The sequence below is a fragment of the Notolepis coatsorum genome, assembly GCF_963971535.1.
Source record: "Notolepis coatsorum genome assembly, chromosome: 10".
NCBI lineage: Eukaryota > Metazoa > Chordata > Actinopteri > Aulopiformes > Paralepididae > Notolepis > Notolepis coatsorum.
The window spans coordinates 33560120-33572843 of NC_140174.1; the positions used below are offsets into that span (position 1 = coordinate 33560120).

Below are 12724 nucleotides of genomic sequence, written 5' to 3' on the forward strand. Positions count from 1 at the left end.
TAGTGTGTGAGGGCTGGTGTGTAGTGTGTGAGGGCTGGTATGTAGTGTGTGAGGGCTGGTGTGTAGTGTGAGGGCTGGTGTGTAGTGTGAGGGCTGGTGTGTAGGGTGTGAGGGCTGGTGTGTAGTGTGAGGGCTGGTGTGTAGGGTGTGAGGGCTGGTGTGTAGCAGGCAGCTGGGGGATTACAGTTAAAGGAACATGCCAACTTTTTGGGAAATTAGCTTATTTGCCTAATTATTATTTCCATCTACCCTGGAGTTAGACAAGCAGATACATACCCTTTTCTTCTCTGTGCATGCATTAGGCTTAGGGAACAGATGCACCGTTAGCCTAGCTTAGCGTCATTCACTGGAAGTAGGTGTGCCAGTGTAGCCTAGTTCCCAACAGTCACGAAAATTACTCCAAATACAACTCCAAAACGTTCCTGTAAACATGTTGTGACCCATGTATTTACCACGTGGAGAAAAAAAAATTACATTTTTGTTTTCTAAGCAGATACTCTGAACTATTTTTTGCTGAACCACTGCTGCCTGGGCACAGTGATTATCACCTCAAAAGCCCTGTTGCTTTTTGAAAAACTGGGCTTTTTCCCTAAGCCTAATGCATGCACAGAGAAGAAAATGGTATGCATTTGCTTGTCTAAATGCAGGGTAGATGGCAAATAAGTTAATTTCCCCAAAAGTTGGCGTGTTCCTTTAAGCTGATAATGAGGGCCAACAGCTTGAAGTGTCTCACTTTAGACATCACAGCCTGCAGTCTCTTCCCTGTGGGCCACATTCAATATGGCCACATTTGTCTTCTTTTACAGGCACCATTCATTTAGCAAACAAACCACCTCTTCAGACAGGGGTTGGTAATATAACAAGGAAAGAGTTGGCGTGGGTTGACTCTAAATGTGTATCCATGACAACAGCTGGAAACTCATTATAATCCAAGAGACAACAATGAGCAGAACAGTGCTGCTAAGCCATCAGGACTTAAAAAAGGTCCAGCTTCTTACGAAAGGGAGTGTGACCATTGGCATCACTCATACAAAAACCCTCTAGGTGCTGGACACACGGATCACACAATAGCCTCTGATCCCCATTAGCTGATGCTGAACATCAGCTACTCTTCCTGAGGTCTGAGAGCTTGACTTTTGGCACAACGCTTGTAAAAACCCGGTCCAATGGCCTTAATCCTAAGGCATTGGACCTACCCAAGATGAATGATGTGGGCTTGATGTAGATGTTGTCTAGGGCAGGGGTTCCCAAAGTGGGGGTCGCGGGCCGCCGCGGGGGGGGGGGGGGGGGGGGGGGGGGTCGCAAGATGATTAAAAAAAAAATAAAAATAATTATGGTCAGGCCACTGAACTTAGAAGCAGGCCAGGCCAGTGTTTCTAGTTGCAGCAGCGCAACAGTTAGATAACCTAGATGGGAAGTGGAACAACCAGGAGATCACTGCAACTCACACAAGTTGGAGATCTATCTCTCTCTCTTGCTCTCACACACACACAAAGGGAGCCGCATGTGATTGGTGGAGGCGGGACCCTTACAAAAAACTGTTGTTGCTAATCATTGACACATTCTAGCCTGTAATAATCCCCCCCAGAGATATCTACTTTGCATTTGATATATTGCAAATATATGCCATCACACACACTGGCATTTAAAGGGTTAGAATTATAAAATGAATGTGGTTTTATGATCAGGGCTGAAGTTGAATAAAAGATTGTATTTTTCAATCTGACATTACAAAAAAACTGAAAATCCATCCAAATCAGTGTTCTTGCTAATCATACATATGCTAGCCTGTTTAACAATAATTTGTGATGCCTTCACAAACACTGGCATTTAAAGGGTACAAATGAAAAAATTCCTGCACCAGAATGCAGGAAATGAAGTCTTTGTAACAGAAAAATCCTGGTGGGGGAGCCCCAGACCCCCTGCTTAAAAAGTGGCCTGACTGGGGCTATATTTTGCACTATATTTCCTGGCCTGAATGATTTCTCCAGTCCGGCCCTGGTTAAAAGCCTCCAATGCTTATTAGTGTGTGTGCGTTTGAACGTTTGCATGTTTCAACCATACATTTCCATTTATACAAAAATATATATATATATATTATTATTTAAATTTTTTACCTCCTATAATAGTGGGGGTCGCGGCTCTCTGACACCGTTATTTGGGGGTCGCGGCCTGAAAAGTTTGGGAACCCCTGGTCTAGGGGAGGTATTTGTATTGCTGGCCACAGCCCAGAGCCAGAGGAACCCCTCCCACATACCCACTCAAATTCCATCCACACATCAAACCAAAACAAAGAAATGTAAACAAAGCACAGTTTGGCGGCATTACTTTAACCCCCTCTCTGCCACGCTTATATCCATCCTTATACCATCCTCTGCCAGCTCTATTTGTCTATGGAGATGTTCCCCTTCTTTGCAGGGCTATAACCTTTAAAATTGTATTGCTAAATTGACATTACTATGGCCCATTCAACGTCTAGTATCTATCGTTTAGGATGTAGCAACGTTCTACTTTTTCATTCACATATTCATACTAAAATACGGTCTAAAGTATAAATATGTTTTTATCGTTTTCTGCAGCATTCTGCAGAACGTGAGTTATAGCCCTAAATACATATATTAGATCATCAAATGTAGTTTGATACCGATTGACATCAGATAAAAAAATTCAATTGTACAAGGTCCTAAACGTCATGCCTCATCAACTGCTGGTGACCGGAGGGGGGGGGGGGGGGGGGGGGGGGGGGGGGGCACCAGATGGCGGTCTTGAACCGTTGGAGAGTTGAGGAGATCAACAGCAAGTCTCAAGTCTCCGTGGGTGAAATATGATTGCCATGACAGATTTTTTAAATATTGATCACAAAGACGCTGTACGACGTCATTGGCAGATTAAGCATGGCGAGCAATGACGTCTAAAGTCGTCCTTGGAGATTAAAGGGTTAAAGGTTAACTCTGGTATGTCCATCATTTGGAGTCTAACTAATTGATAGTTATGAAACTCTTTTGAATTGATGCAGTATTAATAAAGCTAGCTTCAGCCGGCTACCGCCAAGCAGGCTGCAATATTTTACCTATCGTTAGGTTTTAGTGAGTTTTTCCTTACCTTCGCGTGGGGTATGTCTGGGAGTGCTTGCATTCTTTCATTTATTTGCATTTATTTTAAATTTGTTGGACCTTATGGTGTCCTTGTTCTGTTCTTGACTTATTGTTATGTTTTCTTCTTGACTTGTTTAAAGAAGACCTGTACGGCCCATGGGGACATTAACGTGTGTTGTTGGGCCTTGTAAATAAATTGGATTTGATTTGAATATAATGTATTGAGGCAAATGAGTCAATCAAAGAACATTCCAACAAAAGGGCTTAATTTTTGCAGTGACTCAGCCTGTTCTGAGGCATCTAAAGAATCAATTATATCAATCCACTTCTAATTTGTGAACGTGCCCCACACTTCATAGGTTTCGTGGTAAACGAAACGTTGACGTCATCAAAAAAAAAATCATCATCATTTTCTTTTTGTACAGTACCAAAATGTGGCACCGGTGAATCTCGCATGAATCGGTACTCGGTAGTACCGACATGATTCAGTCAATAGCCTTAAAAGTACCGGATTCTGTACCCATCCCTACACATACCCCACTAGCTTCCCACCCACGAACACTGCCAATTGTGTTCATAAGGATGACTAACGAAGCCGATGGCACAGTTGCCAGGAATTTAACCAGAGTCTTTGCGGTAGTAGCCGAGTGATTACTTAAACCTATACACTACCCAGCCGCACCCATCAACCCACTTCTAACCCCAAACAGACGGACAGCAGGAGGAAAACAATGAGAGTTGAGAAATACCGGAGTTATCCTTTACAATTGCCCTTTACAATCTAAAGACAAATGCATTTGTTAATGGCATAAAACAAGAATAAGGGTATTAAAGCACCATTGTAATGCAACAATTACATCACCACAGAGCAGCAACCGCCAGCTTACCTGTGGCGACCACGGTGACGAATTTGGAACCAAAATGGCCACCTGGGGAGAGTCTGCAGGGGTTTGAGTGTTGGTTCTGGAAGTGGCCCGCCGTAATGCACTCCTCTGCACTCAGGAAGTACGAGTCCTACCGCCAGAATGGAAACCCGGTTGTGATGGATTAAACAAAAGCGATGTTTCACTTGCTTTAGCTTGCAATGTGCAACAGAGAGTTATTTATCCATTTCCACTATGACATTTCTATGTAAACAGAACATCTCGTCAATTTGCAATGTCATCACTTGGCAATTTATAAAAAGGTCATTTCAATTAGAGGCTGACATGCGAGTGGATTTTGACTCCCACTCCCTCCCACTCCCACAGAGGATTGATCCCAATCCCGAGCCAAACTTTTATAGAATCCCACTCCCATCCCACTCCCGTTTACCAATCCTGCGCCGTTTTTCTTCCACAGTATAAAATATGCAGTACATGGGTCACATCATTTCTGTATGGCTGTACATTACCTTTTTTTGCACATAGCACTGGTGCTACAGAGGTTGATCGTTTTTTAGCACAGGCCAAAATCTTGTAGCACAAGTATAAAACGTGTTATATTTGTAACAGTCACAAATGTGCCTATTCTATTTGTGTTATTTAGTTGCAGTGCCATGTTTGGCTGTCATTTTCATGCTGACAAGTTGATGTCACACAGCCAGACACGTTACGTGTAAGGAATTATGGGATTTGGTGTTGGATGTATGGACTCTACTAGGGGTGGGAATCACCAGTTTCATCACGATACGATACCAATTCTTTGGACAACAATACGATATTTGCCGATATCACAAAGTCTGCCACGATACGATGCAGGTGCCTGCAATCGATATGAGATGATATCATAAGCCCATTTAACACAATTTAGATCAACTAAAAAAAAGGTAACTAAAATATCATTTGAAAAAAATAAATTTAGCTCTTCCAGACATTTAAACTTGAAATAACTAAGTTACATTTTTTGGAACTCACAACACACAACCTAAAACCCCTCCCTACCTCCCTCTCCCAAACAGTTCCTAATATTTTTTTATGTTGCATGATCATGTATACATTTATTATGCGTTATATTTGTTATGTTTAAATATCAACATTATCTGGCCATCCTCAGTAAATACTATCAAACTCCTTTGACCTCACCTACTTAAAATCATTGACGTCGTAGAGAGGGACAGAGAGAGGCTGAGGCTCCCCCACCCCCTCCCTTTCCTCACTGTTTTCTCTGCCTCTGAGACGGGTTAGCTTAGTTTAGTTACCGGGAGCAGCTAACTAGTTAGTTTTGGTGAGGATGCAAAGCATGTAAGATGCATTGGAAGCGTTGCAGGGACTGGTTGCAAAATGCGCACTCCAACATAACATAGCACGCTGTTGTTGTTGGGCTGCTGGAGCTGCGCTTGGGAGGAAATGAGACTTGCCACAGGATTTTCAAAATAAGAGTATCAATATGAACCGAATGCCTATCGCACGGGTGCTAGTGCAGTAAATTCATTAATCGCACAGACCTATTTTTTCATAGCACACTGTACAGCCCTGATGTCTGCCTTAGTTAAATATAAAACCACCAAACATTTACATTAGTGATGCACCGATGTATCACTCCTGTCCAAATCCTGTTGATTTTGTTGTCATAGTTCCCACTCCCTTCTGCTCCTGTTGACTTTTACTCCCGGTCCTGCCCAATCACGGGATTCAAAGTGAAATAGATTCCCATCCCATGGGAATCCCGAAAAGATGTCACCCTCTAATTTCAATACAGCTCTTGTTGTTTTCAGCATGGAACAGGTGGAACCCCTCCCCCTCTCTCTTTCATGCGACAGAAATACGCTTTGTCGGGCAATTAAGCAAATGGTGTGTTCTCACCTTGTTTCTGGTGTAGCGGACAGTGCCTATCCTGGTATCCTCCGAGAGGAGATCTGTGAAGATCCACCCCAACTATAGGGGCAGACGCAAGCATATAAACAAATTACAAGAGCGTCTTAATCCTCATATCACACAACTATGTGGGAAATGAACGTGACGCATGAGCTCAGGCGTGCTACACGTGTGGCCTGAGGGGGGCATATGGAAGCCGTTTTGAGTCGTCACGGTGTGGAATTCTGAGAACGCTCCCAATATTAATGAGTGCCTCATGCACCGACAGGTGGCTGCTCAGTGTCTCAATGGTGCAAATGGGAAGGAGCAGCTAGTCAAGACAAATAATGCTGGAAAATAATGTGGAAACGCAAGAGTAGATAGTGCTGCTGTGAAGAACCAATGAAACGACTGACCCATCTCTTCTTTCTTGATCCTCCAAATCACAACGGTCACTTCCCTCAAAGTTGTGATTGGAGGATCAAGAAAAGAGGGCAGGGTTAGAGATAGGTCCATTGGATAAAGCGTCCACCAAATGGTTAATGTTAAATGGCATTACGTGAGACAATTTCATTAAGTCTGAGATCAATGTCTTTAGGTTTAAATGCGTGTTGTTTTTTCTGGACACATGCATACAAAGGGATAGCGTGTCAGCGCAGTCAGCAGGAGCAGGCCTACCTTGCACAGGCCTAACTTAGCAGCAATCTCCTCCACAGCTGCAGCTCTGGGGTCCTCCAACAGTTCCAGGCTGTTCTGAGTGGCATTCTAAAAGACAGGCAGGTAAGAGTGGTGGTAAGAAATGGGTGAGTGATGAAAACAAAACTTTCAAATTGTTGTTGCAGGAGTTGGTGAACAAGGACCTTGAAAAGGATAAGTTCAGAATCTTCCAGACCTTTATGGAAAGGGAATGGGGTCACGCTTCGTTCTGTGCAAGCCCTGAAATAAACACGAAAACGTCTTTGGGGGCACTGTGGTGTAGGTTTCAGCGTTTAGTTCAGGGCTCTGGAGCATGACTGGAGCATCGACTTTCCATAAGGTTTGCGGCTAGCTAGCCGAGATGAGTGTCCACTGTCCAGCATCAGAGAAAGGACAGTACTGATTGACAACATCATTGGCAAGTAGGAAATAGGGCTAGAGTTCCAACATTCTGAACCTAGCCTTTAAGATCCCAATCAGTCAGCCGCTTTAATGGCTAGAAGAATATAGTAAATGTACCAAACAACTAAACAAAAAGTCACTCATGTTTATTTAAAGGATTTATGGAAATATGACTATCACAGTTACAGAATAACAAACTAAATAAAATGAGATGTACGATATGGAATGATACCAGGCAACGGAACAAAAGACTGCTCCTTTGATAATTAATTATATATTTTCTTGAGCACAATAATTGCTTTGATATTCAAAACCATTGTAATACTTTGTGCACACTCAACTATATTTGAGGGTGCATCTACTGCCCTCTGGTGGTTGAATTACTTTCCTACTTCTCCTGTCATTAGAGAAAATGGGTGTGTTCATGTAGACAGCCTTCAATGAATCATTGCATTTACCGTATATAGCACGTTTCTAGACACTCAATGTTCTTTACAATGTTGAGCAGACATTGTGTCCTCCACCACCAACGCGTGGCGCCTAACCTTGGCTATGCAGGCTCAATGGCTGCCATGCACCGGGCACATATACGCAATGGTTGAAAGGCTCGGGAGACAAACATTCCTGCCTGAGCCAATTAAGGAGAGGGAATTTGTCCAGGAGCGTTGGGGAACACCCTACTCCAGGGGTCAGCAACCTTTTTGACATGGAGTGCCTGTTTGAAATATAGTTGTAACTAGTGTGCCTCAACAATATTCCATGCATCGTAATTTTTTTTTCTCATAATCAGGTCTTTTTAATGATAATTTTTACATTATTACATCATTATTGTTATTGTTATTATTAACAATATTATTATGATGGTTGTATCAACCCTAAATCTGAGTTGGGGGGGGGGGGGGAATGCAATGCAGACAAACAGCTGCATACAGTGCAACCATTTCACTCACATTTGCCCATTCATTTTTGGACACATCACACACCATTGGTGTGTGTACTGTACGTGTGCTGTCATAGCTCCACCTACAGGCCTAATGGAGAACACCAGGATGTGAATGGAGGGTGAATGTGAGGTATATCGTGTAAATAAGTTTTGATTGATCGCAAGTCTACACTGTCAAAAAAAATATAATAAGTTACCAGAACTTAAAAATATTGAGTTCAGTTACTGTGCATTAAGGTTTTCAGTTTTCAATCCATAATAAGTTAACAGAAAAATAAGTACACAACCACATTATTTCAACCTAATAAAACTATGTTTATTGTCATTGTTTTAAGAACACAAGTTGACTTGTATTGGTAATACTCACATTTTGAGTAAAATAAATGGCTTTTAACATGTGCAATGTTCAATGAAATAGAAAAATAAATAATACAATTTGTTGATTAATCCCACTGGTCACAATGGTGACCGTAATAATGTTTTTGTTATAAGACTCTGCAAATGTTACTGAATGATGTAGCAATGTATTTCCAGCTAAATTGAAATAATAAACAAATAAAGGGTCTCAATTAAATATGTGGTAGTCAAAAGAACCTGTGGGAGGATTTCAACAAGATGAATGCGACAACAGTGCAAAATATGTCACTATAATATTTCAAAGCAAAAAAAATATATATATATATTTTTTTTTTAATGCTGCCCCCTGTGCCTATGCAAATGCGTGCCTAGGGTTGCCGACCCCTGCCCTACTCTTTACAATAGACGCCCTTGGTTCTTTAACGACCACACTGAGTTGGGGACCTCGATTTAACTTCTCTTCCAAAGGACGGCACTCACAAGTTAGTGTCACTGTTAACAGGAGCATTGCTACAGAAGGCGCTTTCACACTGGCAGGGCTCCGGTTCAAGCTCCGGCTCCGTTCTGGAGCCTCTGAACCTTGGTGCTTTCTGGCAAACCAGCCCGCCTTTACACCTATTTAAGCAGAACCAACGTTCCACCGTCCTCAGTCATCAACGGGGGGGCGTTACTCAGGCGGAAGTAAACAACCATATGAACACAACAGTGGCAAAGTGTGCCGTGTGCAAAACAGCTTCGGCATTGCATCTGCACCATGCCGATCCACTCAACAGGTAGCGATGTCAAAATGAGGTTAGTCTTAGATTCAAATGTATTGTCATTATACAGCACAAGTACAATACACCATCCAACCAGAGTGGGTAAATAAATGCTCCAGAAATAGATAAATGCATAAATGAATGAAATAAGAATAAACTTGTGTAACGGAGAGATTTTAACCTGTGAGTGACTAGGGATGTCCCGATTAATTTTTTTTGCTCCCGATCCGATCATGTGATTTTGAGTATCTACCGATACCGATCTTTCCCGATCCGATCAAAAAATGTAGCTTTTTTTTTTTCATCCCAATTTGTCACATTACATTCACCCTGAATGTTGACGTTATCCAGGTGAAAAGTTAACTTCATTCAAGCGAGGCATTGCAATCCTTGACATAAATCATTTGATGTATACGTAATTAAATCAAAGGAAATGCGTTTGTTTTGGCAAAATTCTTCTGCTCTGTGTGACAGTAAATAAATGAATGATATGCAATTTAAAACCAAAACTAAGGCCTCAGTATGAGTTTAAGACGTGAACATGGTCTTCTGGTTATCTGAATAAAAAAAAAAAAAAAAAGAAAAAAATTATCTAACCCTAACTAACCATACTGTCACGCACTTGTCCTAATAAACTAACCTACACTGTAGCACTCAACACTTTGATGAACATTGTTACTCAGCTGATAGAGTTGTGCCCTTCCTGATGGCTTGTCGTACAGAACTTGTAAGTCGCTTTGGATAAAAGCGTCAGCTAAATGACTAAATGTAAATGGTCATGTTTGTTGAATAAAAAAATAAAGTAAAAAAAGAATCCCAAGCTTATTTAATTTTTTTTTCGATCCAGATCTTCGGAAAATCACGTGATCGGCCCCGATCCCGATCACGTGATCGGATCGGGACATCCCTATGAGTGACCATAAGATCCACAGGCAACCGCACTAACCAGTCGAGCTAAAGGGTCCGACATTGCGACCGACTAATCCAGGGGTTCCCAAAGTTTTCAGGCCGCGACCCCCACTATTATAAGAGGTAAATTATTATAAAAAATTTAAAAAATTGGAAATCTTTAATTATTTTTTTGGAAATCATTGGCATAACGACTAACATTGGGATGGGAGAAAAACTGAAAAAGGAGGGGGGGGGGGGGATTAAAAAGATAAATAAAATAAAATGAACTGTGCATGTGTTGTGCCCCATTTTCCCCAAAATGACAGCAGTGACATCTCTACCGCTCAGGAAGTAGAGCGGTCATTTGGTAATCAGAAGGTTCCCAGTTAGATTCCGCCTCCTCTCTGCAGCTTGTCGAAGTGTCCTTGAGCAAGACACTTAACCCCCAACTGCTGCCAACTTGCATGGTTGCCTCCGCTGTTGGTGTGGGTGAATGTGTGGGGGAATGTGAGGCACAAGTTAAAAAGCGCTATATAAATGCAGTCCATTTACCCTCCTCGACTAAATCCAGGAAGTAACCAGCACTCGTGGTTGGAACTCACCTGTGGGGGTTCGTAGATGGCCGCCACCTCAACTCTGATGCCCAGAGGGATGTCTTTGTGCTCAGTGTACTTGCCATACAAGTAGCCCATCCTCTGGCTTCCAGTCTTCCTCCAGAAATCCAAGAAGCGGTCTGCTATTGTATGGTTCTCAAACATGATATTGTCGATGTGTCTGTATTTCTAGAGTTAGAGGGGAAAAATAACTCAAATGACATAACATCCAGGCATCCATTTACAACACAACAAATAATACTGTGTTTCATTAATGTCTCGTATTCATGTATATCTGCATTATTTGTTCATAGTGAAGACACTGCAGTTCTGTGTCAAGAGATTGTGGAGAGACACTTTATTAAAGGAGATAGTTCTGATTTTAGTAACCCTAGCCCTATTTGCTACTTATTAACAATGTTGTTGATCGGTAGAGAGGGTATCTGAAATCTACTCCACAGTGCACACAAAGTAGAGTTCAGTTACTTTAAGTCAGCTTGTACACAGGAGCTCGACTTCTCTGTGGCTAACTAGATGGAGCCAGTATGAGAAACAGCATGGATTTGTACAGAGAAATCACTCTTACCAATCAGCGACATCATCGGTAAGTAAGAAATAGGGTTCCAAATATCTGAAGTAAGAAATAGGGTTCCAAAAATCTGAATGAATCCCTTTCAACTTTGGCGGGAGAAGCCCATGAGGGTCGTCCCCGGTACATACTTGTCTGTTGAGGGTGATGGCGCTGGGCTGGCACTTGGTGCAGATCCCTTCCGGCCAGGGAGGATGGCCCTCGCAGCCCGACTTGATCTTACAGCTGATGTTCTCCAGAGCTACAAACTTCCCTCTGCGGGAGTTCACAGAGAGTTTCAGCGGGACGACGTTAATAACAGTCGCCGGGACGTTCAACCGCATAATGAAAAGTATATACCGTGCGCGCCGGCTGCGCCACTCACTTGTCGGATCCGCCGGTCAGCTTGCGAATGTAGGCGTGGAATGACATGTACTTGACAGGCGGGTCGAGGTGGTTCAGGTAGTCTTCGTCAAAAGGCTGGAAGACATCAACAGCCCCAATTCATTATTCCATCACTATGTAAACAGGACATCTCACGGAGGAGGGGGTGTTAGCTAGTGTGGTCAAATAAAAGACTAGGCTTAGATGCAATGTTTATCAATTGATTTTATGATCACTACTATCCACAAAAGTAATTTTAATACAGCCATTATGTTTAGTTTAGAAATGTCCCCCCTCACATGACAGGAATGATTCCGTTTACACAATTTAGACCCATGTTTTTATGTTGTCAATTTGAAACCTGTCTATAGAAGAAGGTTTTTTGAGTGAGCACATCTACTAATCCTAAAGGTAACAGCAGTATCAGCGTATTGAGACTCGTCAAGGCTAGCAGTAAAGAAACAAAGTTAAATACACTTACCTCTAGCGGTACGCAGTGCACACACTTTCCCATAGAGCCATGTCGACACCTGTGACCAGGAAGAGGAAGATCAATTTGTCTGTTCCAACAATAAACTGACATTTCCCCTCCTAATCGACATTCATATATACAGTAACAAGCTTTGAATTGACCGTAGTCCACGTTAATTGACCTCTATCTCAACCCATCTATCTTATCCTGCAATCACAAGTGTTCCTTGGCTCGGACAAACTTTGGACAAAGCAACAGTTGCGATTGGAGGATCAAGAAAAGAGGGCGGGTTTACAGGTGGATGCGCTGTAGCATGGGTTGTAGCGTCTCTCCGCCCGAGTGCCATTCTAGGTACTATCAGAGAGGGTCTCTTACAGCAGTGGATCTTTGTTCCTGTAGATCTTGCCATCCTGCTTGGCCAGATACTGGTCAATCGTATCCTCCGGGATCTGGGGCGACGAGTGGGAGCGAGACATCGAGGAAGATGAGATGGAGGAGGAGGAGGAGGAGGAAGAGGAGGCAGTGGGTAGTGATGAAGATGAGTGAGGGGTGGCTATGTCCATGACCTCTCCGGAGGTCCCTGTGGAGCCGGAGGGATACAGGTATAGCATGTCGCCATGCCTACAGAGGAGGGCGAGAAAAATGTATAACCTATGGTGATTAAAGGGCCACGTTGAAGATTTTCAACTTTAATCCTATGGGTGTGTTGAGTGGAGGCCATGTAATAGTTAGACATAATGTCACCAAGATGTTCCGTGTCTCGAGCGCTCCGCCGCATCGCAGCCCCTCTC

The 12724-nt window shown here is 42.7% G+C and overlaps 1 protein-coding gene across 1 annotated transcript in view; it reads right to left on the minus strand.

Moving 5' to 3' along the window:
- Positions 1-12724, minus strand: part of nploc4 (NPL4 homolog, ubiquitin recognition factor) — a 60406-nt gene that overhangs the window by 17283 nt on the left and 30399 nt on the right. The window contains exons 4-11 of the mRNA XM_084323596.1: positions 12309-12554; positions 11943-11991; positions 11463-11557; positions 11230-11353; positions 10519-10698; positions 6548-6634; positions 5879-5950; positions 3983-4109 (exon numbers count right to left, since the gene is read on the minus strand). Coding sequence (XP_084179722.1) covers positions 3983-4109; positions 5879-5950; positions 6548-6634; positions 10519-10698; positions 11230-11353; positions 11463-11557; positions 11943-11991; positions 12309-12554 — 980 coding nt within the window. The remainder of the gene's footprint in view (positions 1-3982; positions 4110-5878; positions 5951-6547; positions 6635-10518; positions 10699-11229; positions 11354-11462; positions 11558-11942; positions 11992-12308; positions 12555-12724) is intronic.